This window comes from Carcharhinus amblyrhynchos, unplaced genomic scaffold, assembly GCF_965287045.1.
Source record: "Carcharhinus amblyrhynchos unplaced genomic scaffold, sCarAmb.v2.hapA scaffold_465, whole genome shotgun sequence".
Classification (NCBI taxonomy): Eukaryota; Metazoa; Chordata; class Chondrichthyes; order Carcharhiniformes; family Carcharhinidae; genus Carcharhinus; species Carcharhinus amblyrhynchos.
The window spans coordinates 51,905-78,159 of record NW_027650205.1 but is presented as its reverse complement, the minus strand read 5'-3'; the positions used below and the strand labels follow the sequence as shown (position 1 = coordinate 78,159).

Sequence of the window (26,255 nt, the reverse complement as noted above, 5' to 3'; positions counted from 1 at the left end):
ATGAGGACGGCCTCAACAGGGATCTTGGGTTCATGTCGCACTATCTGTAACCCCCGTGACTTGCCTGGGTTTGCAAAACCTCACTTACTGTACTGTCTGGAGACAATACACATCTCTTTAACCTGTGATCAGTGCTCCTTCCACTCACATTATCAGCCACTTCAGGTCTTGAACAGCAGGTTAGGTGTAAAGATTCGCATTTTAATCAGTAATCTCTAAACTGTCTGTGCTTTATATGCTCTGTCTGAGGCCAGAACTCTCCATTCACCTGACGAAGGGGCTAACCCCGAAAGCTTGTGTGTTTACTATCAAATAAATCGGCTGGATTAAAACGTGGTGTTGTCAGACTTTTTACTGTGTTTACGCCAGTCCAACGCTGGCATACCCACATCAGGTGATGGAAGCAGGAATATTTTGAAGGTGGAAGTAGATACTTACCAGGCAAGGAAATCAGCGGTTATCAAGGATAGATGGGAAAATAGAATTCAAAACATGAACAGATTAGCTAAGATCTTACTGAATGATGGAGCAGGTTTGAGGGGCTGAATGGCCCACTGCTTTTATTTCATGTTTCAATCATCTTTCAGAGTAAGAGTAATATATTATTTTAACAGAATTGAATTTTCTAGAGGCCTTTGCTAAGGTAATGCAATAGTAAGAAGGGGAGGGGTCTGAGGTGAGGCAGGGTCTGGAGATGAAGGGGGGAGAGGGGGGTCTTCTTTCTGTGCTTACCCCAATCTAACGCCGCATCTCCACACCAGGGTAATGCAAACCATTGGCTGAGCTCAGAGCCTGTGCAATAAGGGCCAGCTGGGAGACCAGTAAAGACCAGCACTGGCCATGAAGGGAACGGGAGCTAGGACCCAGAGGGAGCATCTCCAGCTCCAGCCCCCGCCCCCCACCCAGCGCAAGCCCCGTCTCCATGCTGCCCCGCCCTCGCGACCATGTTGACCCCGCCCCACCTAAATGCCCGCCTCCCGCCGCCATTTTGCCCCGCCCCCAGTGCAGGCTCCGCCCCCAGGCTGCCATGTTGATTCGCGGTGTTTCTCTCGCGCTGAGGCTTTGCCGATTCCGCTCGAGCGGCGCCAACCCCGGGCCCAGAGTGGCGGTGGTGAGAGAGACCCACACACACACCCACACACACTCCCCCCACACACACACTCCCCCCACCCCCCACAGACACCCACACACACACACCCCCCCACACACACCCACCAACCACCCCCACAGACACCCACACACACACAAACACAGATAGACTGAGAGAATAAACATATATAAATACTGAGGGGAAGGCAGGGGGCAAAGGGGATCTGGGGGTGAGACCTGAAGGTGAGGGGGTGGGAGGAGGGTGTCTGGGGGTGAGGGGGTGGGAGGAGGGTGTCTGGGGGTGAGGGTGTGGAGTCTGGGGGGGGTGGGGTGTGGGGGCGTGGAGTCTGGGGGGTGTGGGGGTGGGGGTGTGGGGGTGGGGGTGTGGAGTCTGTGGGTGTGGGGGTGGGGGTGTGGAGTCTGTGGGTGTGGGGGTGTGGAGTCTGGGGGGGGTGGGGGTGCGGAGTCTGGGGGGGGTGGGGGTGCGGAGTCTGGGGGGGGTGGGGGTGCGGAGTCTGGGGGGGGTGGGGGTGCGGAGTCGGGGGGGTGGGGGTGTGGAGTCTGGGGGGGTGGGGGTGTCTGGGAGGGGAAGATCTGGGTAAGGTGGTTCTGGGGGTGAGGGGGTTCCTACTGGATGGGTCCCAGGGCTGGATTAGGGCCCCGGGGGTGGGGGGGGGGGGGTGGTTGCCTTAGGGGGAGCAACAGTGGATCCAGGGGAATTATGAGGGGGAGAAAAATTAGAGGGATCAGAGGGAGTCAGGGTGTGGGAGTTTCGGGTGAGGGGATGTCCTGGGTGGATGGGGTCTGTGGGGCTGGGTTTTTTGGAAGATTGGGATGGAGGGGGGGACTGTGGATGAGGGGGTGTCAGGGGTTGGTCTGCGGGGGGGGGGGGGGGAGAGTGTCTCGGGGTGGATGGGAAGTGAAGGATCCCCTGAGGGGAAGAGCAGAGGGCTTGAATGGTATGTGTGTTTTGTTTTCCCGCAGGTTCTCTCCGGCTGCGGAGTTTATGATGGAACTGAAATTCATGAAGCTTCAGCGTGAGAGAAATTTATACAAATATGCAAAGAGAAAGAAGCTTTACTCTGTATCTAACCCTGTGCTGTACCTGTCCTAGGAGTGTTTGATGGGGACAGTGTAGAGGGAGTTTTACGCTGTATCTAACCCCGTGTTGTACCTGTCCTGGGATGGGGGGACAGTGGAGAGGGAGCTTTACTCTGTATTTTTATTTGAAGAAGTGACCAAAGAGGTAGATGGGGGTAAGGCAGTTGACGTATATATGGACTTTAGTAAGGCGTTTGGTAAGGTTCACCATGGAAGGCTTCTGCAGAAAATGCAAATGTATGGGATTGAGGGTGATTTAGTTAATTGGATCAGGAATTGGCTAGCTGATAGAAGACAGAGGGTGGTGGTTGATGGAAAGTATTCGTCATGGAGTTCGGTTACAAGTGGTGTGCCTCAGGGATCTGTTTTGGGGCCACTGCTGTTTGTAATTTTTATAAATGATCTGGATGAGGGTATAGAAGGATGGATTAGAAAATTTGCTGATGACACCAAAGTCGGAGGAGTGGTAGATAGTGAAGAGGGGTATCATAGTTTACAGGGAGACTTGGACAAGTTGCAGAGCTGGGCCGAGAGGTGGCGGATGCAGTTCAATGCGGAAAAGTGTGAGGTAATTCACTTTGGCAGGAATAACAGATGTGTAGAGTATAGGGATCTGGAGGAGGGAACCGAGTGCAGGGTGTCGAAATTTGCTGATGACACCAAGATTGGGGGAAAGGCAAATTGTGCGGAGGGTGTGGAGAGTCTGCAGAAGGATCTAGATAGGCTGGGCGAATGGGCCAGGAAATGGCAAATGGAATTTAATGTTGGCAAGTGTGAGGTGGTCCACTTTGGTAGGAAGAATGGTAGGAAGGACTATTACTTACGTGGCGAAAAACTGCAGCAGGCGACGGTGCAGAGGGACCTCGGGGTCCTTGTGCATGAGTCGCAAAAACCCAGCTTGCAGGTGCAGCAGGTGGTCAGGAAGGCAAATGGGATGCTGGCCTTCATAGCGAGGGGGATTGAATATGAAAGTAGGGAGGTCTTGCTGCAGCTGTATAGGGCATTGGTGAGGCCGCAGCTGGAGTACTGTGTGCAGTTTTGGGCGCCGCACCTGCGCAAGGATATTTTGGCCCTGGAGGGAGTGCAGAGGAGGTTTACTAGGCTGATACCGGAGTTGAGGGGATTGAGCTATGAGGAGAGGCTGAATAAACTAGGCTTGTACTCGTTAGAGTTTAGAAGAATGAGGGGAGATCTCATTGAGACGTATAAGATGATGAATGGGATGGATAGGATAGAGGTGGAGAGACTCTTCCCGCTCAAAAAAGACAGTAGGACTAGGGGGCACAGCCTCAAGATAAAGGGGAGGCGGTTTAGAACAGAGTTGAGGAGGAACTTCTTCACTCAAAGGGTGGTGAATCTCTGGAATTCTCTGCCCGTTGAAGTGGTGGAGGCTGCCTCGCTAAATATTTTTAAGAAGCGGGTTGATGGGTTCTTGATAAGAGAGGGGATTAAGGGTTATGGGGAGAGGGCGGGAAAGTGGAACTGAGCCACAACAGATCAGCCATGATCTTATTGAATGGCGGGGCAGGCTCGAAGGGCTAGATGGCCTACTCCTGCTCCTATTTCTTATGTTCTTATGTTCTTATGTAACAATAGGACTCTGAATAGTGTTGACGAACAGAGGGATCTAGGTGTATGTGTACATAGATCCCTGAAAGTTGGGAATCAAGTAGATAAGGTTGTTAGGAAGGCATACGGTGTCTTGGCATTTATTGGTAGGGGGATTAAATTTAGGAGCCGCAACGTCATGTTGCAACTGTACAAAACTCTGGTGCGGCCGCAATTGGAGTATTGTGTGCAGTTCTGGTCCCCACATTATAGGAAGGATGTGGAGGCATTGGAGAGGATGCAGAGGAGGTTTACCAGGATGCTGCCTGGTATGGAGGGAAGGTCCTATGAGGACAGACTGAGGGATTTGAGGTTGTTTTCGTTAGAAAGAAGGCGGCTACGAGGGGACCTAATTGAAACATACAAGATGATTAGAGGTTTAGATAGGGTGGACAGTGATAGCCTTTTTCCTCGGATGGAGAAAGCTAGCACGAGGGGACATAGCTTTAAATTAAGGGGTGGTAGTTATAGGATGGATGTCAGAGGTAGGTTCTTTACCCAGAGGGTGGTGGGGGAATGGAATGCCCTGCCTGCTGCAGTTGTAGATGCGCCTAGTTTGGGGGCGTTTAAGAGGTCCGTGGATAGGTTTATGGATGGAAAGGGATTGGTTTAGGTTAGAGGGTCATTGCTTTTTTCTTAATTGGTCAGCGCAACATTGTGGGCCGAAGGGCCTGGTCTGCGCTGTTATGTTCTATGTATCTAACCCCGTGCTGTACCTGTCCTGGGAGTGTTTGGTGGAGGACAGTGTAGAGGGAGCTTTGCTCTGTGTCTAACCCTGTGCTGTACCTGTCCTGGGAGTGTTTGATGGGGACAGTGTAGAGGGAGCTTTACTCTGTATCTAACCCCATACTGTAACTGTCCTGGGAGTGTTTGATGGGGACAGTGTAGAGGGAGCTTTACTCTGTATCTAACCCCATACTGTACCTGTCCTGGGAGTGTTTGATGGGGGGACAGTGTAGAGGGAGCTTTACTCTGTATCTAACCCCGTGCTGTACCTGTCCTGGGAGTGTTTGATGGGAGACAGTGTAGAGGGAGCTTTACTCTGTATCTAACCCCGTGCTGTACCTGTCCTGGGAGTGTTTGATGGGGACAGTGTAGAGGGAGCTTTACTCTATATCTAACCCCGTGCTGTACCTGTCCTGGGAGTGTTTGATGGGGACAGTGTAGAGGGAGCTTTACTCTGTTTCTAACCCCATAATGAACCTGTCCTATGAATGGGCAAGGAAGAAGTCTCACAACACCAGGCTATAGTCCAACAGATTTATTTGGTAGCACCAGCGTTTGGAGTACCACTTCTTCATCAGGTGAGTGCAGGATTTGTTTCACAAACAGCACATATATAGATACAAACTCAATTGCAAGATAATGGCTGGAATGTGAGTCTTAAAGATACAGACAGTGTGAATGGAGAGAGGATTAAGCACAGGTTAAAGAAGTGTGAATTGTCTCAAGCCAGGACAGTTGGTCAGATTTTGCCAACCAGGCAAGTTGTGGTGTGATATGAACCCAAGACCCCAGTTGAGGCCATCCTCATATGTGTGGAACTTGGCTGTCAGTTTCTGCTTGATGATTCTGTGTTGTGTGTTATGAAGGCCGCCTTGGAGAATGCTTACCCGAAGATCAGAGACTGAATGCCCTGGACTGCTGAAGTGTTCCCCAACAGGAAGGGAACACTTCTGTCTGTGATTGTCCAGTGGTGTCCATTCAGCCATTGTCATAGCGTCTGCATGGTCTCACCAATGTACTATTCCTTGGGACATCCTTTCCTGCAGCGTATCAGGTAGACAACGTTCGCCAAGTCGCAAGAGTATGTACCGTGTACCTGATGGATGATCTTGTGCGATGATGGCATCCGTCTCGATCATCCAGCATAAGAACATAAGAAATAGGAGCAGGAGTAGGCCATCTAGCCCTTCGAGCCTGCCCCGCCATTCAGTAAGATCATGGCTGATCTGTCGTGATCTGTAGAGTCTGCAGAAGGATCTAGATAGGCTGGGCGAATGGGCCAGGAAATGGCAAATGGAATTTAATGTTGGCAAGTGTGAGGTGGTCCACTTTGGTAGGAAAAATGGTAGGAAGGACTATTACTTACGAGGCGAAAAACTGCAGCAGGCGACGGTGCAGAGGGACCTCGGGGTCCTTGTGCATGAGTTGCAAAAACCCAGCTTGCAGGTGCAGCAGGTGGTCAGGAAGGCGAATGGGATGCTGGCCTTCATAGCGAAGGGGATTGAATATAAAAGTAGGGAGGTCTTGCTACGGCTGTATAGGGCACTGGTGAGACTGCAGCTGGAGTACTGTGTGCATTTTTGGGCGCCGCACCTGCGCAAAGATATTTTGGCCTTGGAGGGAGTGCAGAGGAGGTTTACTAGGCTGATACCGGAGTTGAGGGGGTTGAGCTATGAGGAGAGGCTGAATAAACTGGGCTTGTACTCGTTAGAGTTTAGAAGAATGAGAGGAGATCTCATTGAGACGTATAAGATGATGAATGGGATGGATAGGATAGAGGTGGAAAGACTCTTCCCGCTCAAAAAAGACAATAGGACTAGGGGGCACAGCCTCAAGATAAAAGGCGGGCGGTTTAGAACGGAGTTGAGGAGGAACTTCCTCACTCAAAGGGTGGTGAATCTCTGGAATTCTCTGCCCGTTGAAGTGGTGGAGGCTGCCTCGCTAAATATTTTTAAGACGCGGGTTGATGGGTTTTTGATGGGAGAGGGGATTGAGGGTTATGGGGAGAGGGCGGGAAAGTGGAACTGAGCAGCGACAGATCAGCCATGATCTTATTGAATGGCGGGGCAGGCTCGAAGGGCTGGATGGCCTACTCCTGCTCCTATTTCTTATGTTCTTATGTCTTGCAGTAGTTGCTATGGCACGGTTGTGTGGTGTCACGGTCACTGTTCTGAAGGCTCTATAATTTGCTGCGGACAGTGGCCTGTTTGAGGTTGCGTGATTGTTTAAAGGCAAGAAGTGGGGACATGGGGATGGCCTTGGCGAGATATTCGCCTTCATTGATGACACGTTGGAGAAGATAATATATTAGCATCTTTGCTCTAGGGAAGTACTGGGCGACAGAGGGTACTCTGTCCGTTGTGTCCCGTGTTTGCCGTCTGAGGAGGTCGATGCGGTTTTTCACCGTGATACACTGGAACTGTCAATCGATGAGTCAAGCGCCATATCTCAGTGTAGTCCGTGTTGTAGGTTGATCTGCGTGGGTTTGTGATCTGTAGTCCTTTCGGTATCGTGTCTGTTTTCTTGCGTCTTTGTAGAAACTTGATGTCTGTGTTGACATGTGCGATCTGCTTGGAGATCCTCTCCACTTGGAGCCGGCAGTTTGTGGTTTCGATGGTCGCCATGATGTGGAGATGGCAGCATTGGACTGAGGTGGGATAGTAAGAAGCCTCACAACATTAGGTTAAAGTCCAACAGGTTAATTTGGTAGCATGAGCCTTCAGAGGGCTGCCCCTTCATCAGTTTCGCACACGAGGATGGCCTCAACCGGGATCCTGAGTTCACGTCACAGTATCTGTAACCCCCACGACCTGCCTGGCTTTCAAAATCTCACTAACTGGCCTGGCTGGAGACAATTCACACTTCTTTAACCTGTGCTTAACGCGCTCTCCACTCGCGTTGTCTGTACTTGTAAAGAGTCGATTACCTGTTAAGTCTCGCATTCCAACCATTATCTTGTAATTGAGTTTGTGTCTGTGTATGCCCTGTTTGTAAAACAAATCCTGCACTCACCTGATGAAGGAGCAGCGCTCCGAAAGCTCGTGCTACCAAATAAACCTGTTGGACTTTAACCTGGTGTTGTGAGACTTCTTACTGTGCCCACCCCAATCCAACGCTGGCATCCCTACATTATGTCCTGAGAGTGTTTGATGGGGGACAGTGTAGAGGGAGCTTTACTCTGTATCTAACCCTGTGCTGCACCTGTCCTGGGAGTGTTTGATGGGGACGCTGTAGAGGGGGCATTACTCTGTATCTAACCCCATGTTGTACCTGTCCTGGGAGTGTTTGATGGGGACAGTGCAGAGGGAGCTTTATTCTATATCTACCCCTGTGCTGTACCTGTCCTGGGAGTGTTTGATGGGGGACAGTGCAGAGGGAGCTTTACTCTCTATCTACCCCTGTGCTGTACCTGTCCTGGGAGTGTTTGATGGGGACAGTTGAGAGAGCTTTATTTTTGGAACCTGTGGTCTGCTCATTGGGTGGCATTAACTGCGCAGTCTGGTTTCAGGGTTTTGGTCCATCTTAGTCGTGGAGGGGCTGAGTTCCAAGTTTATGCTCCAGACATTACCCAGATGCACGTCGTAGATCACCTGAAGGGTGAGCCTGGTGGAGAGAGCCGGTGAGTAAGACTTCAGTATGCGTGCATTTGTCAGCCCAGGTGTGAGTGGGTTGGTGTGGGTGGATGTGTGGGGATGAGAGATTGCCTGAGTGTGCGCTGGTTGGAACATGTGTTTTGATCTGTTCTCCCCATCTCCCCCCGCCGCTCTATCTCCACTCCTCCCCTCCCCCACTGTGCCGTACTTGTTTTTTTTGACCAGATCATGCTAATTCATTCCTCCCTGCAGGAATGTCCTGGTGGAGTCGGCCAGGATTGCTCGTGGTAAGATCCTGGATCTGGCCAGGCTGACTGCGCAGGATCACGATGCCGTTATCTTCCCTGGTGGCTTTGGTGCAGCCAAGAATTTGTGAGTGCTGCAGCTGAGCTGTTTTCTCTGTGACTCACCAGTACCTGGATAAGGCTCACACCTTGCATCCTCTAAGGACTGTATCCCATTCTTGCAGTTCCTTCACCTCTGATGATGACACTCTCCAAAATGACACTGCTGATATGTCTTCCACTGTGGTTGACAGGGCCCTCAGCCGTGTCAGGCCCATCCTCTGGGCCACTGCTCTCACCCCCTCCCCTCTCTCCCACAACCAGGATAGGGTTCCCCTTGGCTTCACTTTTCACCCCACCAGCCTCCGCATTCAAAGGATCATCCTCCTCCATTTCCACCAACTCCAACATGATGCCACTACTCAACACATCTTCCCCTCGCTCCCCCTGTCAGCATTCTGCAGGGACCAGGGACGCCCTGGTTCATTGCCCTATCACACCCAACACCTCACCCCATGCCCACAGCACCTTCCCAATGCAATCTTAGAAGGTGCAGCTCCTGCCCCGTTACCTCCTCCCTGCTCACTGTCTCAGATCCTAAACACTCCTTCCAGGTGAAGCAGTGCTTCATATGCACCTCCTCCAACCTGGTCTGTTGCATTTGCCACTCCCAATGCGGTCTACTCTACAGCAGAAAGACCAAATGCAGACTGGGTGACCACTTTGCTGAATACCTTCAGTCTGTCCGCAAGCAGGACCCAGACCTTTCTGTCGCTTCAACACCATCCTGCTCTCCTGCCCACATGTCCGTCCTTGGCCTTTTGCACTGTTCTAGCGAACCACAACACAAGCTGGAGGAACAGCACCTCATCTTCCAATTGGGCAGTTTCGATTGAATATTGAATTCAACAACTTCAGAGCATGAACTCTCCCCTCCACCTTCACCTCATTTCCGTTTATTTTTTCAAATTTTAATTCCTTCCATCATTTCATTGTCCACATGATTAAAGTCTCACTCTCCATCTTGTTCTCCTGAGCACCACCTCATTTGGACCGATGACAGTCAGCATGGCTTTGCGAGTGGAAAATCATGTCTCACAAATTTGATTGAGTTTTTTGAAGAAGGTTGATAAGGTTGTCTACGTGGACTTTAGCAAGGTTTTTGACAAGGTATCGCATGGTATGTTGTTGCATAAGGTTAAATCTCACGAGATCCAGGGTGAGGTAGCCAAACGGATATAAAATTGGCTTCTTGCCAGAAGCCAGGTGTGGCTTGGAGAGGATTGTTTTTCAATCTGGAGGCCTGTGACCAGCGGTGTGCCTCAGGAATCAGTGCTGGGTCCACTGTTATTTGTCGTTAATATTACTTACTCAGGACTTACTCGGTTAATGGTAGGGCATTGGGAAGACTTGCAGAACAAAGAGATCTAAGGGTACATGTTTGTAGCTCCTTGGAAGTGGAGTCACAGGTGGACAGAGTGGTGAAGAAGGCATTCAGCATGCTTGGTTTCATCGGTCAGAACATTGAATATAGATGTCTTGTTGAAGTTGTACAAGACATTGGTAAGGCCACACTTGGAATACTGTGTGCAGTTCTGGTCACCCTATTACAGAAAGGATATTATTAAACTAGAAAGAGTGCAGGAAAGGTTTACTAGGATGCTACCGGGACTTGATGGGTTGAGTTATAAGGAGAGGCTGAATAGACTGGGACTTTTTTCTCTGGAGCATAAGAGACTGAGGGGTGACCTTATAGAGGTTTATAAAATAATGAGGAGCGCAGATCAGCTAGATAGTCAATATCTTTTCCCAAAGGTAAGGGAGTCTAAAACTAGAGGGTGTAGGTTTAAGGTGAGGGGAAAGATACAGAAGTGTCCAGAGGGGCAATTTTTTCACACAGAGGATGGTAAGTGTCTGGAACAAGCAGCCTGAGGTAGGAGAGGCAGGTACAATTTTGTCTTTTAAAAAGGATTTAGACAGTTACATGGGTAGGATGGGTATAGAGGGATATGAACTAAATGCAGGTAATTGGGATTAGCTCAGGGGCTTTAAAAAAAAGGACAGCATGGTCAAGTTGGGCCGAAGGGCCTGTTTCCATGCTGTAAACCTCTATGACTCTATCATGATCTATGCCACATTGCTCAGCTTGATATTCTGCTAACCCTTTGTGCTGCCATGAATGGCCGCTATCAGCACTATTTTCAGCCTTGATCACCACCATTTCAATTCCCTTTGCCTTTTTGTCTATGACATCTTTGATAATTCCGACCCCCCAACCCTCTGTCTCACCTTAAAAGTATAACAGAGGCAAAAGTTAAGAAAACCCATCAACGCTTCTACTTTCTCTGAAAGGTCAGTTACGACTCTTGTCAATTTTTACAGATGCATCATAGAAAGCATTCTTTCTGGTTGTATCACAACTTGGTATGGGCTCCTGCTCTGTCCAAGATCACAAGAAACTACAAAAGGTTATAAATGTAGCCCAATCCATCATGCAAACAAGCCTCCCATCCACTCTGTCTACACTTCCTGTGACCTCGACGAAGCAGCCAGCATAATTAAGGACCTCACGCACCCCGGACATTTTCTGTTCCACCTTCTTCCGTTGGGAAAAAGATACAAAAGTCTGAGGTCATGTACCAGCCGACTAAAGAACAGCTTCTCCCCTATTGCTGTCAGATTTTTGAATGGACTTATCTTGCATTAAGTTGATCTTTCTCTACACCCTAGCTATGACTAACACTGCATTCTGCGCTCTCTTGTTTCCTTCTCTGTGAATGGCTTTGTCTGCATAGTGCACAAGAGACAATACTTTTCACTGTATGCTCATACATGTGACAGTAATAAATCAAATCAAATTTATTTTCTTTGGCTTCAGCTCTGACAAAGCATCATCCAAACTTAACGTTAGCTCATTCTCACTCTACACATTAAACTCAAGTAGATTTCAACTTGAGTAGGTTTCTTCTCATAATGAAACTGCTCGTAATGAAACTGAGTGACTCCCCACTAACCACCACACTGCACTGTCAGAGGGTCAGTGCTGAGGGAGTGCCGCACTGTGAGAGGGTCAGTACTGAGGGAGTGCCGCACTGTCGGAGGGTCAGTGCTGAGGGAGTGCAGCACTGTCGGAGGGTCGGTACTGAGGGAGTGCCGCACTGTCGGAGGGTTGGCACTGAGGGAGTGCCGCACTGTCGGAGGGTCGGTACTGAGGGAGTGCCGCGCTGTCGGAGGGTCGGTACTGAGGGAGTGCCGCACTGTCGGAGGGTCGGTACTGAGGGAGTGCCGCACTGTCGGAGGGTCGGTACTGAGGGAGTGCCGCGCTGTCGGAGGGTCGGTACTGAGGGAGTGCCGCACTGTCGGAGGGTCGGTACTGAGGGAGTGCCGCACTGTCGGAGGGTCGGTACTGAGGGAGTGCCACACTGTCGGAGGGTCGGTACTGAGGGAGTGCCGCACTGTCGGAGGGTCGGTACTGAGGGAGTGCCGCACTGTCGGAGGGTCGGTACTGAGGGAGTGCCGCACTGTCGGAGGGTCGGTACTGAGGGAGTGCCGCACTGTCGGAGGGTCAGTACTGAGGAGAGGGATGTTGAATCTGTGTTGGCTTCATTATGATGGTTGCAAAGTATAGCACGATAGTGGCTGTGATCTGGTCAGTTATTACTACTGTGTGGTGCCATGTTAGATTGTCTCTCTATTCAGTAATCGTGGGTGTAAACTCTGTCTGTCTCACCTGTAGATCGACCTTTGCCATGGACGGTAAGGATTGCCAAGTAATTCCTGACATCGAGCGTGTCATCACCGAGTTCCACAAGGCAAAGAAACCCATTGGGTAAGGAATGCAGCTGGCGCATCAGGGGAGTGGTTACAGGCTATTTTACTGAATGATGGTGTGAGGGAGCTGGATTAACATCAGTAAAGATACAGTCAGTAACACAGGGTGCTGGGGTGGGAGAGGGGTTACTGAGTGACAGTGTGAGGGAGCTGGATTAACATCAGTACAGATACAGTCAGTAACACAGGGTGCTGGGGGGAGAGGGGTTACTGAGTGACAGTGTGAGGGAGCTGTATTAACATCAGTAAAGATACAGTCAGTAACACAGGGTGCTGGGGTGGGAGAGGGGTTACTGAGTGACCGTGTGAGGGAGCTGGATTAACATCAGTAAAGATACAGTCAGTAACACAGGGTGCTGGAGGAGAGGGGTTACTGAGTGACAGTGTGAGGGAGCTGGATTAACATCAGTAAAGATACAGTCAGTAACACAGGGTGCTGGGGGGGAGAGAGAGGTTACTGAGTGATAGTGTGAGGGAGCTGGATTAACATCAGTAAAGATACAGTCAGTAACACAAGGTGCTGGGGGGAGAGGGGTTACTGAGTGACAGTGTGAGGGAGCCGGATTAACACTATTTTATGTTCTGTCAGGCACCCTTCACGCAGGTTAAAATTGCAGTCCATGAAATGTCACTGGAATGTGAGTGGGTAAATCATTGTCCCAGTTTGAATTGGAGCTTTGACCTTTGCTCCCACCTGGAACACAGCTGCCCTCTGACCTGTGTGACGTTTGTTGCAGGTTATGCTGCATTGCCCCTGTCCTTGCTGCCAAAGTCCTTCCTGGAGTAGAGGTGACAGTTGGCCATGAGAAGGATGATGATGGGAAATGGCCATATGCTGGAACAGCCGCAGCTATTGTTGCAATGGGTGGAAAGCACGCGGTCAGCGAGGTCGATATATCCTTTACAGCTGTTTCCGTCGGCCAGTGAAAGCAGAGCAGGGTTTAACGGGGAATCACTGGGCTGGATAACTGCTACCCCCACACCGGGAGCCAGGGTCACCATGCTGGGGGAGGATGGTCTCGGTGCCAGGGGTGAGGGTCTCCTTGCCAGGGGCAGGGTCACCGCGCTGGGGGTTTTAGTGCTGAGGCCTGGGGTTCTCTGCGCCGGGGGCTTTCCGCACTGGGGGCCGGGGGGGGGGGTCGGTCTCTTCACACCAGGGGCCGGGGCCTCAGTGCTGCGGTCTCTGTGCTTTCTAACTGGCTGCTGTATGGTGCTGTTGTCCCAGTGTTTAGTTGATTGATTTCTTTAACCCTTTTCACTGTGCTTTGGTGGACCCTGAGAATAAAATTGTGACGACTCCGGCCTTTATGTGTGAAACCAAACTTCATCACATCTTTGATGGGATTGGCGCGATGGTGGAGCGAGTACTCAAACTCACAAAGAAATGATACTGTTGAGAAAATGACCAACAGTAGACCAGGGATTTGTGTGTTTTGTGTGTGGAATGAACTAGTATCAGAGTGTGAGTGAGCAAGTGTGCAGTTGTGTCAGTGTGTGTGTTTAGCAAGCTTGTCTGGGTGTACATGAGTATCTGTGCGCGGATGTCTGGACATGGGCGTCTGGGTGTGCCTGGGTGTCTCTGTGTGTCTGAGCATGTGTGCGTGTCTATGTATATGGGTGTGTGACTGCCTGGACGTCGAGGTGTGTCCTTGTGTCTGGGCGTGCGTGCGTCTGGCTGTATGTGCGTACCTGTGTGTCCGGCTGTGTCTGGCCATGTGTGCATGTCTGTGTGTCAGGGCGTGTGTACATTTTGGTGTGTGTCTGGCTGTGTGTGTTTGTCTGGGTGTGTGTTTGACTGGGTGTGTGTGTTTGACAGTATTATATGGTGACTTGTGTAATGCCATTTAAACCACAATGATTGGACAGCTGGTAGGTCACTCAGATCCCTGTGTGATCTTTGCAGATTGCTTTTTGAATTATGCTGTGTTAATTATCTGAGATCAGGTTAAAACATTAATCTGTTGTTTGTAGAATTGAGTGAATGTTTGCATTCTCAGTTGTGATTTTGCAACCATTAAATGTTATGATCATGCTGCTTTGACTGGTACATGCTTTTAACATTGGCCATGTTGCTCTCAGAGCCCAGCACTTCCCTCTGGCAACCTGTGAGGGAGGGGGTTGGGGAGTCCAGAACTAGGGGTCATAGTTTGGGGAAAAGGGGTAAACCCTTTAGAACTAAGGTGAGGAGAAATACAATGGCAGATGGAATACAATGTTGACAAGTGTGAGATTATCCACTTTGGTAGGAATAATGGTAGGAAGGACTACTACTTACAGGGCGAAAAGCTGCAGCATGCTACGGTGCAGAGGGACCTGGGGGTCCTTGTGCATGAGTCGCAAAAACCCAGCCTACAGGTGCAGCAGGTGGTCAGGAAGGCAAATGGGATGCTGGCCTTCATAGCGAGGGGGATTGAATATAAAAGTATGGAGGTCTTGCTGCAACTGTACAGGGCACGGATGAGGCCGCAGCTGGAGTACTGTGTGTAGTTTTGGTCACCGCACCTGCGCAAGGATATTTTGGCCTTGGAGGGAGTGCAGAGGAGGTTCACTAGGCTGATACCGGAGTTGAGGGGGTTGAGCTATGAGGAAGGCTGAATAGACTGGGCTTGTACTCATTAGAGTTTAGAAGGATGAGGGGAGATCTCATTGAGACATAGAAGATGATGAAAGGGATGGATAGGGTAGAGGTGGAGAGATTCTTCCTGCTCAGAAAGGACAGCAGGACTGGAGGGCACAGCCTCAAGATAAGGGGGGGCGGGCGCAGTTTAGAACAGAGTTGAGGAGGAACTTCTTCACTCAAAGGGTGGTGAATCTCTGGAATTCTCTGCCCGTTGAAGTGGTGGAGGCTACCTCGCTAAATATATTTAAGACGCGGGTAGATAGGTTTTTGGTAGGCAAGGGGATTAAGGGTTATGGGGAGAAAGCGGGAAAGTGGAACTGATCCACTTCAGATCAGCCATGATCTTATTGAATGGCGGGGCAGGCTCGAAGGCCTAGATGGCCTACTCCTGCTCCTATTTCTTATGTTCTTATGTTCTTAAATTTCTTCACCCAGAAGGTGGTGAATGTGTGGCATTCGCTACTACAGAATGTAGTTCAAGCCAAAAAGCTTTATGATTTCAAGAAGAATTTTTGATTTGATTTATTATTGTCACGTGTATTAACATACAGTGAAAAGTATTGTTTCTTGCACGCGACACAGACAAAGCATACTGTCCATAGAGAAGAAAGTAGAACAAAGAACATACAGCAGTACAGCACAGTACAGGCCCTTTGGCCCTTGATGTTGTGCTGAGCTTTATCCAAATCCAAGATCAAGCTATTTCACTCCCTATCATTCTGGGGTGTTCCATGTGCCTATCCAATAACCGCTTGAAAGTTCTTAAAGTGTCCGACTCCACTATCACAGCAGGCAGTGTATTCCATACCCTAACCACTTTCTGAGTAAAGAACCTACCTTGGACATCCCTCCTATATCTCCCACCATGAACCTTATAGTTATGCCCCCTAGTAACAGCTACATCCACCCAAGGAAATAGTCCCTGTACGTCCACTCTATCGATCCCCCTCATCATCTTATAAACCTCTTAAGTCACCTCTCATCCTCCTCTGCTCTAAAGAGAAAAGCCCCAGCTCTCTCAACCTTTCCTCATAAGACCTACCCTCCAAACCAGGCAGCATCCTGGTAAATCTCCTCTGCACTCTCTCCAATGCTTCCACATCCTTCTTATAATAAGGTGACCAGACACAATATTCCAAATGTGGTCTCATGAAGGTCCTGTATAGTTGCAGCATAACCCCATGGCTCTTAAACTCAAACCCCCTGTTAATAGACGCTAACACACTATAAGCCTTCTTCATGGCTCTATCCACTTGAGTGGCAACCTTCAGAGATCTGTGGATATGAACCCCAAGATCTCTCTATTCCTCCACATTCCTCAGAACCCTGTAATCCACATTCAAGTTTGTCCTACCAAAGTGAATCATCTCGCACTTAACAGGGTTAAACTCCATCTGCCACTTTTCAGCCCAGCTCTGCATCCTATCAGTGTCTCTTTGCAGCCTACAAGAGCCCTCCACCTCATCCACTACTCCACCAATCTTGGTGTCATCAGCAAATTCACTAACCCACCCTTCAGCCCCCTACTCCAAATCATTGATAAAAATCACAAATAACAGAGGATCCAGCACTGATCCCTGAGGTACACCGCTGGTCACTGGCCTCCAGTCTGAAAATTTTCCAACCACCACTGTCTGAGACAGCCAGTTACTTATCCAAGCAGCCAAATTTCCCTCTATCACATATATCCATATTTCTTCATGAGCCTATCATGGGGAACCTTTTTAAACAGACTTGAGGAGGAACTTCTTCACTCAAAGGGTGGTGAATCTCTGGAATTCTCTGCCCGTTGAGGTGGTGGAGGCTGCCTTGCTAAATATATTTAAGACGCGGGTTGATGGGTTTTTGATAAGAGAGGGGATTAAGGGTTATGGGGAGAGGGCGGGAATGTGGAACTGAGACACGACAGATCAGCCATGATCTTATTGAATGGCGGGGCAGGCTTGAGGGGCGAGATGGCCTACTTCTGCTCCTATTTCTTATGTTCTTAAACGCCTTACTAAAATCCATGTATACGACATCAACTGCTCTACCTTCATCTACACATTTAGTTACCGCCTCAAAGAATTCAATCAAGTTTGTGAGGCAATGAGAGTGTACAGAATGTAGTGTTACAGTCATAGCTAGGGTGCAGTGAAAGGTCAACTTAACGCAAGGTCAGTCTATTCAAAAGTCTGACAGCAGCAGGGAAGAAGCTGTTATTGAGTTGGTTGGGATGTGACCTCAGACTTTTGCATCTTTTTCCCGATGGAAGAAGGTGGAAGAATGTCTGGGGTGTGTGGGGTCCTTAATTATGCTGGCTGCTTTGTCAAGGCAGCAGCAAGTGTAGACAGGGTCAGTGGATGATATGCTAGTTTGCATGATGGACCGGGCTGCTTTCATGACCCTTTGTAGTTCCTTGCGGTCTTGGGCAGACCAGGAGTCACATCAAGTTGAGATACAACCAGTAAGAATGCTTTCTATGATGAATCTGTAAAAGTTGGTGAGAGTCATAGCTGACATGCCAAATTTCCTTAGTCTTCTGAGAAAGTAGAGGCATAGGTGGGCTTTCTTAACCATAGTGTCGACATGAGGGGACCAGGACAGATTGTCGGCAATCTGGACACCGAAAAACCTGAAGCTCTCAACCCTTTCTACTTTGTCCCCATGGATGCAGACAGGGGCACGTTCCCCTTTACGATTCCTGAAGTCGATGACAATCTTTTGCGGCTAAAAGTATCAAGTGATATTGTGGGGAAAGAGAGATCAGCATATTGAATTTGATGATCAGCCATGATTAAATGAATGGTAGAACAGGTTCAAAGGGCTGAATGGCCTACTCCTGCTTCTAGTTTCTGTGTTTCCGTTAAATCATTGTTTCCAGAGGAGCAGTTGGAGTGGTGATTCAGTGAAGAGAGCTTGTAGGTAAGTGGGATTTTTACCTTTTTTCGGAGTTTTTTTTCTAAGCCAGGAGTGTAAAACCATAAGTCGGCCCCAGTGAGACCTAGGAAGTTTTTTTTGCCCAATAAATTTGAACGGGGAGGAAACCTGAGCGTCTGGAGTCTCTCACCCTCCTCCTCCCCTAACCCTAAAACGAAGACTTGGAGTGACAGCAGGTAAGCTTTCTTTTTTTTTAGCTTATTCCTCTAACCTAAGGGGGTGAGGGAATATCAGGCAAGATCTTTATTTCTTTTTATCTAGCGGGAATGGCAGGAAAGGCAGTGCAATGTTCCTCCTGCAGAATGTTTGAGGTGAGGGATGCCGTCAGTGTCCCTGCTGATTTCACCTGTGGAAAGTGCACCTATCTCCATCCTCAAAAACCTCATCAGGGAACTGGAGCTGGATGAACTTCAGATCATTCGGGAGGCAGAGGTGATCATAGATAAAAGCTTCAGGCATTTGGATACTCCGAAGAATGAAAATAGATAGATGACGGTGAGAGGGGCTGGGAGGAAGCAGCCAGTGCAGGGATCCCCTGTTGTTGTTCCCCTCAGCAACAAGTAACTGCATTGGATACTGTTGAGGGGGAACAACCTACCAGTGGTAAGCCAGAGTGACTGGATCTCCAGCACTGAGTCCGTCCCTGTGCCTCAGACGGGAAGGGGGGAGAGCAGAGGAATAGTAATTGGGGATGCAGTGGTTAGAGGGACAGATAGGAGGTTCTGTGGCAGCAAAAGAGACTTGGATGGTATGTTGCCTTGTGGGTGCAAGGATCCGTGATGTTTCACGTTGTGTTTTCAGGATCCTTAAGGAGGAGGGAACCCTTAGCATCTTCCAAACCCACAACCACTTCCATCTAGAAGGACAAGAGCAGCAGATAAATGGGGAAAATCACAACCTGCAAGTTCCCATCAAAGTCACTCACCAGCTTGACTTGGAAATATATCACCATTCCTTTGCAGTCGCTGGGTCAAAAGCCTGGAATTCCCTCCCTAACGGCATTGTGAGTCAACCCACAAAACATGGACTGCAGTGATTCAAGAAGGTAGCTCACCATCACCACCTCAAGGGCAACTCAGGGCAGGCAATAAATGCTGGCCAGGCAGCGACGTCCTTGTCCCACAAATGAATTAAAAAAACAAGCCATGGGCAAGATTCTAGATACAATTATTTAGAATAGAATTCATCATCACATTAAAAAATATGGGTTGATTGGGAAAGAGCCAGCATGGATTTCTAAAGGGGAAATCAGCTTTAACTAACTTGCTGGAACTTTAGGGGGATGTAACAGAAAGGATCGATGAGGGTAATGCTACTGATGTATATGGACTTTCAGAAAGCATTTGACACAGTGCCACACAACAGACTTGTGAGAAAATTTAAAGCTGATGGAATAAAAGGGGCAGCAGCAACATGGGTATGAAATTGAATAATAGGTAACAGAGAGTAATGGTGAATGGATATTTTCCGGGCTGGAGGAAGGTTTGTAGTGGAATTTCCCAGGGGACGGGATTGGGATCCTTGCATTTCCTGATATTTATTAATGATTTAGGTCCTGGTGATGCAGGGAACAATTTCAAAATTTGTGAATGACGCAAAACTTGGATGTATTGTAAACTGTGAAGCAGAGAGTGTAGAACTTCAAAAGGACAGAGACAAGTTGGTGGATTGGGCAGATAGGTGGCAGATAAAGTTCAATGTGGAGAAACGTAACATGATACATTTTGTTAGGAAGAACATGGAGAGGCAATAGAAAACAAGGGGTAAAATTCTAGTGGAGGAGCAGGAGCAGAGGGACCTAGGTGTAAATATGCACAGATCATTGAAAGTGGCAGCATAGGTAGGGGGAGCAGTTAATAAAACATATAGTATTCTGGGTTTTGATAATAGGGACATAGTGTACAAGAGCAAGGAGGTTATTCTGAACTTATACAAGACACTCGGCTGGAATATGGTATACCGTTCTGGGTGCCACGCTAAAGGAAGGATGTGATCGCATTGGAGAGAGTGTGAAAAGGGTTTCCAAGAATGCTCTAGGTATGAGAAATGTCAGTCTTGAGGATAGATTGGAGAGGTTGGGATTGTTCTCCTGGGAGAGGAGAACGTTACGAGGAGATTTGATGGAGATGCTCAAAATCATGAGGAAACTGGACAGGGTAGATAGGGAGAAACTATCCTGTTTGTAAAAGGATTAAGAATGAGAGGCACAGGTTTAAAGTGATTTGCAAAAGCAAATGTGAGAAAGGACTTTATCACAGTAAGTGGTTGGGGTCTGGATTACACAGCCTGGAAGTGTGATGGAGGCAGATTCTGTTGAGGCATTCGAGAGGACAACAGATTGAGAACTGAAAAGGAAGAATGTGCAGAGTTACAGTATGGCAGGAAACTCTGCGCTCTCATTTAGACACAGCAAGATCCCACAAACAGCAGCCTGACACTGATCAGATAATTGTTTTTTGTGGTGATGATTGGGGGATCAATCTTGCCCCCGGGACACCAGGGAGAATCTCCATATCTTTCCTCAAATATCTTTGGGCTCTTTTACATCAGCTGCCTGAATTTAACATCACATTCAGACAGTGCAGCACTCCCTCAGTCCTGCACTGAATAACAGCTTTGAGTTTAATGTTTAGGTCCAGAAAAACCCTTGAACCTTTAACCTTTTCCCCCAGGTTTCAGAGTTCTGAACAACAGCTGAGACTTTGTGAGTCACAGAGAGTGTGTGAAGTGATTAGTTTGGACAGAAAGATGAGGAGAAGCAATATAAACAAAATGGTTCAGTGTTAAAGGGAAACAGAACTGTGGGTATGCGTACACAAATGGTTGAAGGTGTCAGGGCAAGCTGTTAGAAACAGCATCTGGAATCCTTGGCAATGAGAGAGACAGAAAAAGAAATGTTTAACGCTGCGAGTGCTTGTGATCTGGGAGACGCTGCCTGAAAGGGCAATGGATTGTGTTACCGTGGTCCCTTGCTAGGACCCATCAGGATGGAGCGCATGAACCTCAACCTGTGGCATGGCAGAACGTGTGTAGGGGAGAGGGGAAATCCTCATTGCAAGCCAGAGAATCAGAGGGACCAGTATTGAGCTTGTGTCTGTTGCTTTGCTGCTGTTCAATAAATCACTGTTGTGATTTAAGGCTTCCTCGTCATATTACCTCGCGCTACAATATTAGCCAACAGCCACAAAAAAGTCAACAACTGGAATTCTGCCCAGGGGTTTCCCGCTGGTACGAGGTGATTAAACGGGAATTCCCAGTGACAGTGGAGGCAGCAGAGAATCCCGCTGCTAATAACCAACACACCACCTCCCATCAGCAGGAAACACCTAGCTGGGAGGCTGGAGAATCCCACCCAATATTTGGAGAAGGAAGGATAAGCTCTCGGGAATCTGCAAGGAAGGAAGGAAGGTAAGTGTTGAAATTCTACTGTCCCACTCACCACGGGAGCGGGCGAGGGCAGAATATGGGAATGTTTGTTGACCTCCGGTGGGATTTTACGGTTTTGGGATGAGTGAGGCTGTAAAGTTCTGCTCTTGGAGTCATTCGTAACTACCATAATCAAATAGCTACACCATTCTGTGGGAAATCAATCCGTTTGATCCAGAGTTTGAAAATTGGGGCTAGTACGAAAAAAACTTCAATACTTTGTTGCTGCCAATGAAATAATTCCTGAAGGGGGCAGGAAGTTATTTGACTCAGCTTATGTCCCAGAGACAGATAACTTTGTAAGAAGCCTGACTTCTCCTGAGGCTCCGAAAACCAAACCCTTTGACCAGTCAGTGACCAGTCCAATCCCCAACCCTCTTATTATGCAGCACGCAAAGTTCCATTTGCCATCAGGGGACCAGGGAGACTATCTCTGCTTTTCTCCCCAAATTTCACCAAATAGCTGAGCACTGAGTCTGGCCCATCTCTGAATGATATGTCACGTGACTGCTTGGTCTGCAGTTTCAGTAATTTAAATATTCTGAAGAAGTTGCTGGCAGAAACTGAATTATCCCTGGCCAAGATGGTGAATTGGCTCAAGCGACTGAAAGAGTTGAACAGAGTGCTTTTGAACTGCAAAGCGTGTGGGCTGAGAGGAATTAAATATGGCGGAAAACAGCAGCCGCTTGGAGTGCCAATAGTGAGGCCACAACAGAGCCTAAGATGGAGAAAAGTTGCCAGCCACGCTGGTTTGTAATTGATGGGGGAGAGCATCCCCAAGACAGACGCAAGTGTAAAGAGTTCATTTGTTTCAGATGCAATAGGAAGGGCCACGTACAAGCCAGATGCAGAGCCAAACAGACTGTACCTCGTTCCCAGAAAAACACAAGGACTCCAGGCTTGTGATTTCTTTTTGCTGTGAGTGCCTGTGGAGATTAGAAGGCTGGAGAAGGGCGATTGCTGTGTCTTGTCTTTATCTTGTCCATAGGTCAATGGACAGGTGCTGGCAAAGGCAGGAGGAGTGAACATGTGAGTGTGATATCACAGGTAAGTGACTGCAGGTGAGTCTTTCTGAGTTTGGAAATGAAGGCTAGGAAGAGAAAGAGAAATTAGAGAAAATAAAGATTAGTGAACAAGTAAAAACAAATTGAAAGTCCAAATTAAAGACATTCTAATAGCGTTCAGCTTGTCCCTTACATCCTCATCAAAAAGCTGAGGTGGAGTTGACGTGATTCCAAGACTGAGGAATAGTTAAACGTACAATTCTGTGATTGGGCTGTGCCAATGGTTCCAGTGTTAAAACCAGACTGAATAGTGAGGATTTGTGGTGATTACTAGTCGATCGTGAACAGAGCTGCCAAAATAGATAAATATCCTGTCCTTAGGATAGAAGCACCTTATGTTAAATTGACAGGAGGCCTCAAATACACCAAATTGGATTTAAATCATGTGTACTAACAGCTTGAGCTGGAAGAAGACTTCAGGACATTTGTCACTGTTAACAACACAAGAGCTGATTGCAACGTATGAGGTTACCTTTCGATATTTCGTCTATCAGTCCACAATGGAAAGCCCCAGCAAGCAATTCCCAGAATGGTGGTGCATCTGGACAATGTCTTAGTAACAGGGATTTCACTTGAGGAGCATCGGGTCAATTTGGAGGAAGTTCTCAGGAGATTGACAGCAGCTGGTACCCATCTGAAAAGAGAACTTTTCAGGACGATGAGGTCATGTATTTGCGATTCAGAGTCGATCCAATAGGCTTTCTCCAACTGGAAGAAGAGGTACAGGCAATAAAGGAACTGCTGGCACCAAAGAATGAGGCCACTCGGCCCATCGAGTCTGCTCCGCCATTCAATCAAGGCTGATTTTTTTCTCATCTCCGTTCTCCTGCCTTTTCCCCATAACTCCTGATACTCTTATTAATCAAGAACCTATCTATCTCTGTCTTAAAGACACTCAGTGACCTGGCCTCCACAACCATCTGCGGCAAAGAGTTCCACAGATTCACCATTCTGTGGCTGAGATTCCTCCTCATCTCTGTTTTAAAGGATCGTCCCTCTAGCCCTCTGGTTCCAGTTTTTCTGACTAGTGGAAACATCCTCTCCATGTCCACTCTATCCAGGCCTCGCAGTATCCTGTAAGTTTCAATAAGATCTTCCCCTCATCCTTCTGAACCCCCACGAGTACAGACACAGAGACAAACTCAAACAAGTCCAGCCCGACCCGCAGCTTAGGCTTGGTATAAGCTGTGAAGAGCAGGTGCTTTTCTGGGGCAGCTGAGTGATAGCCCCACCCCTGGGGCAGCAGCCATTCCTCCAGGAGCTGCAGTGCATATCCCAGCCAGACCAATCATAGAATCATACAGTGCAGAAGAGGCCCTTCGGCCCATCAAATTTGCACCAGTGTTGGCCAGGAGCTGCATTTGGTGGCCGTCGATGGACAAGGAGATCGACGATGTGGTCAACTACAATCACCACAACAGACTCTCCTGCCCCGAGCAAACTTACACCCCTAGGAGTGACCTGGTGACGCTGAGTGTGACGCGGTCATCCTGAGAGTAACCCAGTGACCAGGTGACCCTGAGAGTGACCATGTGACTCTGGGAATGATGCAGTCAAATTTTCACAATATGTGATAGACTGGAGGTGGTTGTTTCTGGCAATGGAACTAAGGAGTTTCAACACTATGTCAAGACTAATGGCATTCAACCCATATGCACAGCCCCATACCAGCCCATTCCCAATTGGTCACAGAGTAGAGAGGTTTACAGCATGGAAACAGACCCTTCAGCCCAACTTCTCCACCCAGTTTTTAAACACTGAGCTAATCCCAATTGCCCAGATTTGGCCCATATCCCTCTATACCCATCTCACCCATGTAACTGTCTAAATGCTTTTTAAAAAACAAAATTACACCTGCCTCTGCTACTACCTCTGGCAGCTTGTTCCAGACACTCACCACCCTCTGTGTGAAAAAATTGCCCTTCTGGACTCTTTTCTATCTCTCCTCTCTCACCTTAAACCTATGGCCTCTAGCTTTAAACTCCCCTACCTTTGGGAAAAGATATTGACTATCTAGCTGATCTGTGCCCCTCATTATTTTATAGACCTCTATAAGATTAACACTCAGCCTCCTACGCTTCAGAGAAAAAAGTCCCAGTCTACCCAGGCTCTCCTTATAACTCAATCCATCATGTCTGCCTCATATAATGTGACCCCTCAGACTACTACAGGGGTAACACCGAGCGAATCGTTGATGGATCAACACCTTAGAACTTGCCTTCACCTCGTTCTCCCAAATTTGATGGATTGTTGGAGGGTAATAAGCTTCACAGAAGGAGTACTATGAATCAGCTCAGGGTGATAGGTCATTGGAAATGAGTGGCTTAGTTTTTGTCTGAAACTTTAGCAGGGGCCTGATTGGGTACCCAGGCAGATAATTGCAAGGACTGGCCCAGCACTTCATGTAATCAACCTGCAGAGCTGTGAAGCGCATCGATCACATCAGAAGGTGGGAAGCTGCCTCCGCTGCCAGTTCCAGGGCTCAGTGGTAGAGTCATGGGTGGCACGGTGGTTAGCACTGGGACTAGTACCAGGGACCTGGGTTTGATTCCCGGCTTGGCTTACTGTCTGTGTGGAGTCTGCATGTTCTCCCTGTGTCCGTATGGGTTTCCTCCCACAGTCCAAAGACGGTACATTGGCTGTGTTAAATTCTCCCTCAGTGTACCTGAACAGGTGGCAGACTGTGCGACTAGGGGATTTTCACAGTAACTTCATTACAGTGTTAATGTAAGCCTACTTGTGACACTAATAAATAGGTTTTACTTTACTGGAGTCCAGTTTGCCAGCATCTGAGTTGGTGTGGGCAGAAATCAGAGTTTGTCAGGGGGAATCTCCAGTGCCAGTGGAAGGTGTTGACTTTGACGCATCTTCAGAATCTGACAATCTGCCTCCCACCATCACAGACGCTGATATCTGACCCAGGGAGGAACCAATCAGCTCGTGGCAATGCTCCACAAAGTCATGGATAGAAAGACTGGGCCAATTTGCCTCCTTTTCTGGCAACTCTGTCATGGCTGTCCACAGTTGCATATTAGAAATTTTTTATGTAATTTGTGTGGAACTTAAGGGGGGGAGGAATATGACAGCGTGGCCCCTTTAAGGCTTAGATGACCCTCCCGGGACCTACCAGGGATGAGTGTGTGACCCTCGATTTCTCGAGTGGCAGAGTGTAGGTCTGCGAGGAGTCAGAGGGACAAGAACTGGGGCAGTGTGGAGCTAATCTTACTGAATTCCTGCTGTTGTTTAATAGATCACCATTGTGAGTTAAAATGTCCTCATTACCTCCCGCTACAGTACAGATCCGATTGGGAATTGGGAGAAAGATTTTGAAGGGAGGAAGGAACGTGAGGAGTGAGACAAATTGAATAATTCTTTCAAAGAGCCAGCTCTGAGACAATGGGCAGAATGGCCTTTGTGGAAGATTTGTTAAATTGCTGGGAGCCATTGATAGTGCTGCAGCTGGGAGTGGGTTTAGCCATGTGTTGGGGGGACAGAGGATTGAGGAATATCGATTGCCAGGATGTGAATGGGAACTGATCTATATCAATGTGTCTCTAAGTGTGGGGAGGGGTGAGAGGTCACTGACCATTGCTACTCAGTGTGGGGAGGGCTGACAGCCCCCTGTTTGGGGGCTTGTTGCTGTGAATCAGTCTCTCAGCGTCTGCCTTGGCTCAGGATGTGCTTTGTGGGGCTGGTGCTGTGAGCTGAATTGCAATGCTGGTTGAACAGAAATGTTCAGGCTCTGGCTGGTTTGGTGCAGTGTCCAGCCCCAGAGAGAGAGATCTCCAGACAGAGGCCGGAACGGCCCCTCTACCCCCTGGGCTGCAGGGGGAGCTCTGAGCCAACAATTCAAAAGGCCAGAAATTCCCAATCTCCACCCTCAGTTACAGCCCGTGTCTGTGTCCACTGACCAGTGTCCAGCCTCAGTTACAGCCCGTGTCTGTGTCCACTGACCAGTGTCCAGCCTCAGTTACAGCCCGTGTCTGTGTCCACT

General features: G+C 48.6%; 1 protein-coding gene across 1 annotated transcript; it reads left to right on the top strand.

Annotated features, from left to right (window-relative positions):
- Positions 1–1,002: 1,002 nt before the first annotated feature.
- Positions 1,003–13,937, top strand: gatd3 (glutamine amidotransferase class 1 domain containing 3). The gene is made up of 7 exons (XM_080183910.1): positions 1,003–1,111; positions 2,074–2,126; positions 8,033–8,143; positions 8,370–8,489; positions 12,138–12,230; positions 12,970–13,126; positions 13,492–13,937. The coding sequence occupies exons 1-7, from the start codon at positions 1,028–1,030 to the stop codon at positions 13,618–13,620; spliced, it is 747 nt and encodes a 248-aa protein (XP_080040036.1). The 5' UTR covers positions 1,003–1,027; the 3' UTR covers positions 13,621–13,937.
- The last annotated feature ends 12,318 nt before the right edge of the window (positions 13,938–26,255 follow it).

What these genes read in the sequence shown, in the direction of transcription:
- gatd3 (XM_080183910.1), top strand. Translation starts at nt 1,028, where the DNA reads ATGTTGATTCGCGGTGTTTCTCTCGCGCTGAGGCTTTGCCGATTCCGC. An exon ending in GAGCCTGGTGGAGAGAGCCG is followed by an intron (nt 8,144 to 8,369) that starts GTGAGTAAGACT and finishes TCCTCCCTGCAG; the next exon opens with GAATGTCCTGGTGGAGTCGG. An exon ending in AAGGCAAAGAAACCCATTGG is followed by an intron (nt 12,231 to 12,969) that starts GTAAGGAATGCA and finishes CGTTTGTTGCAG; the next exon opens with GTTATGCTGCATTGCCCCTG.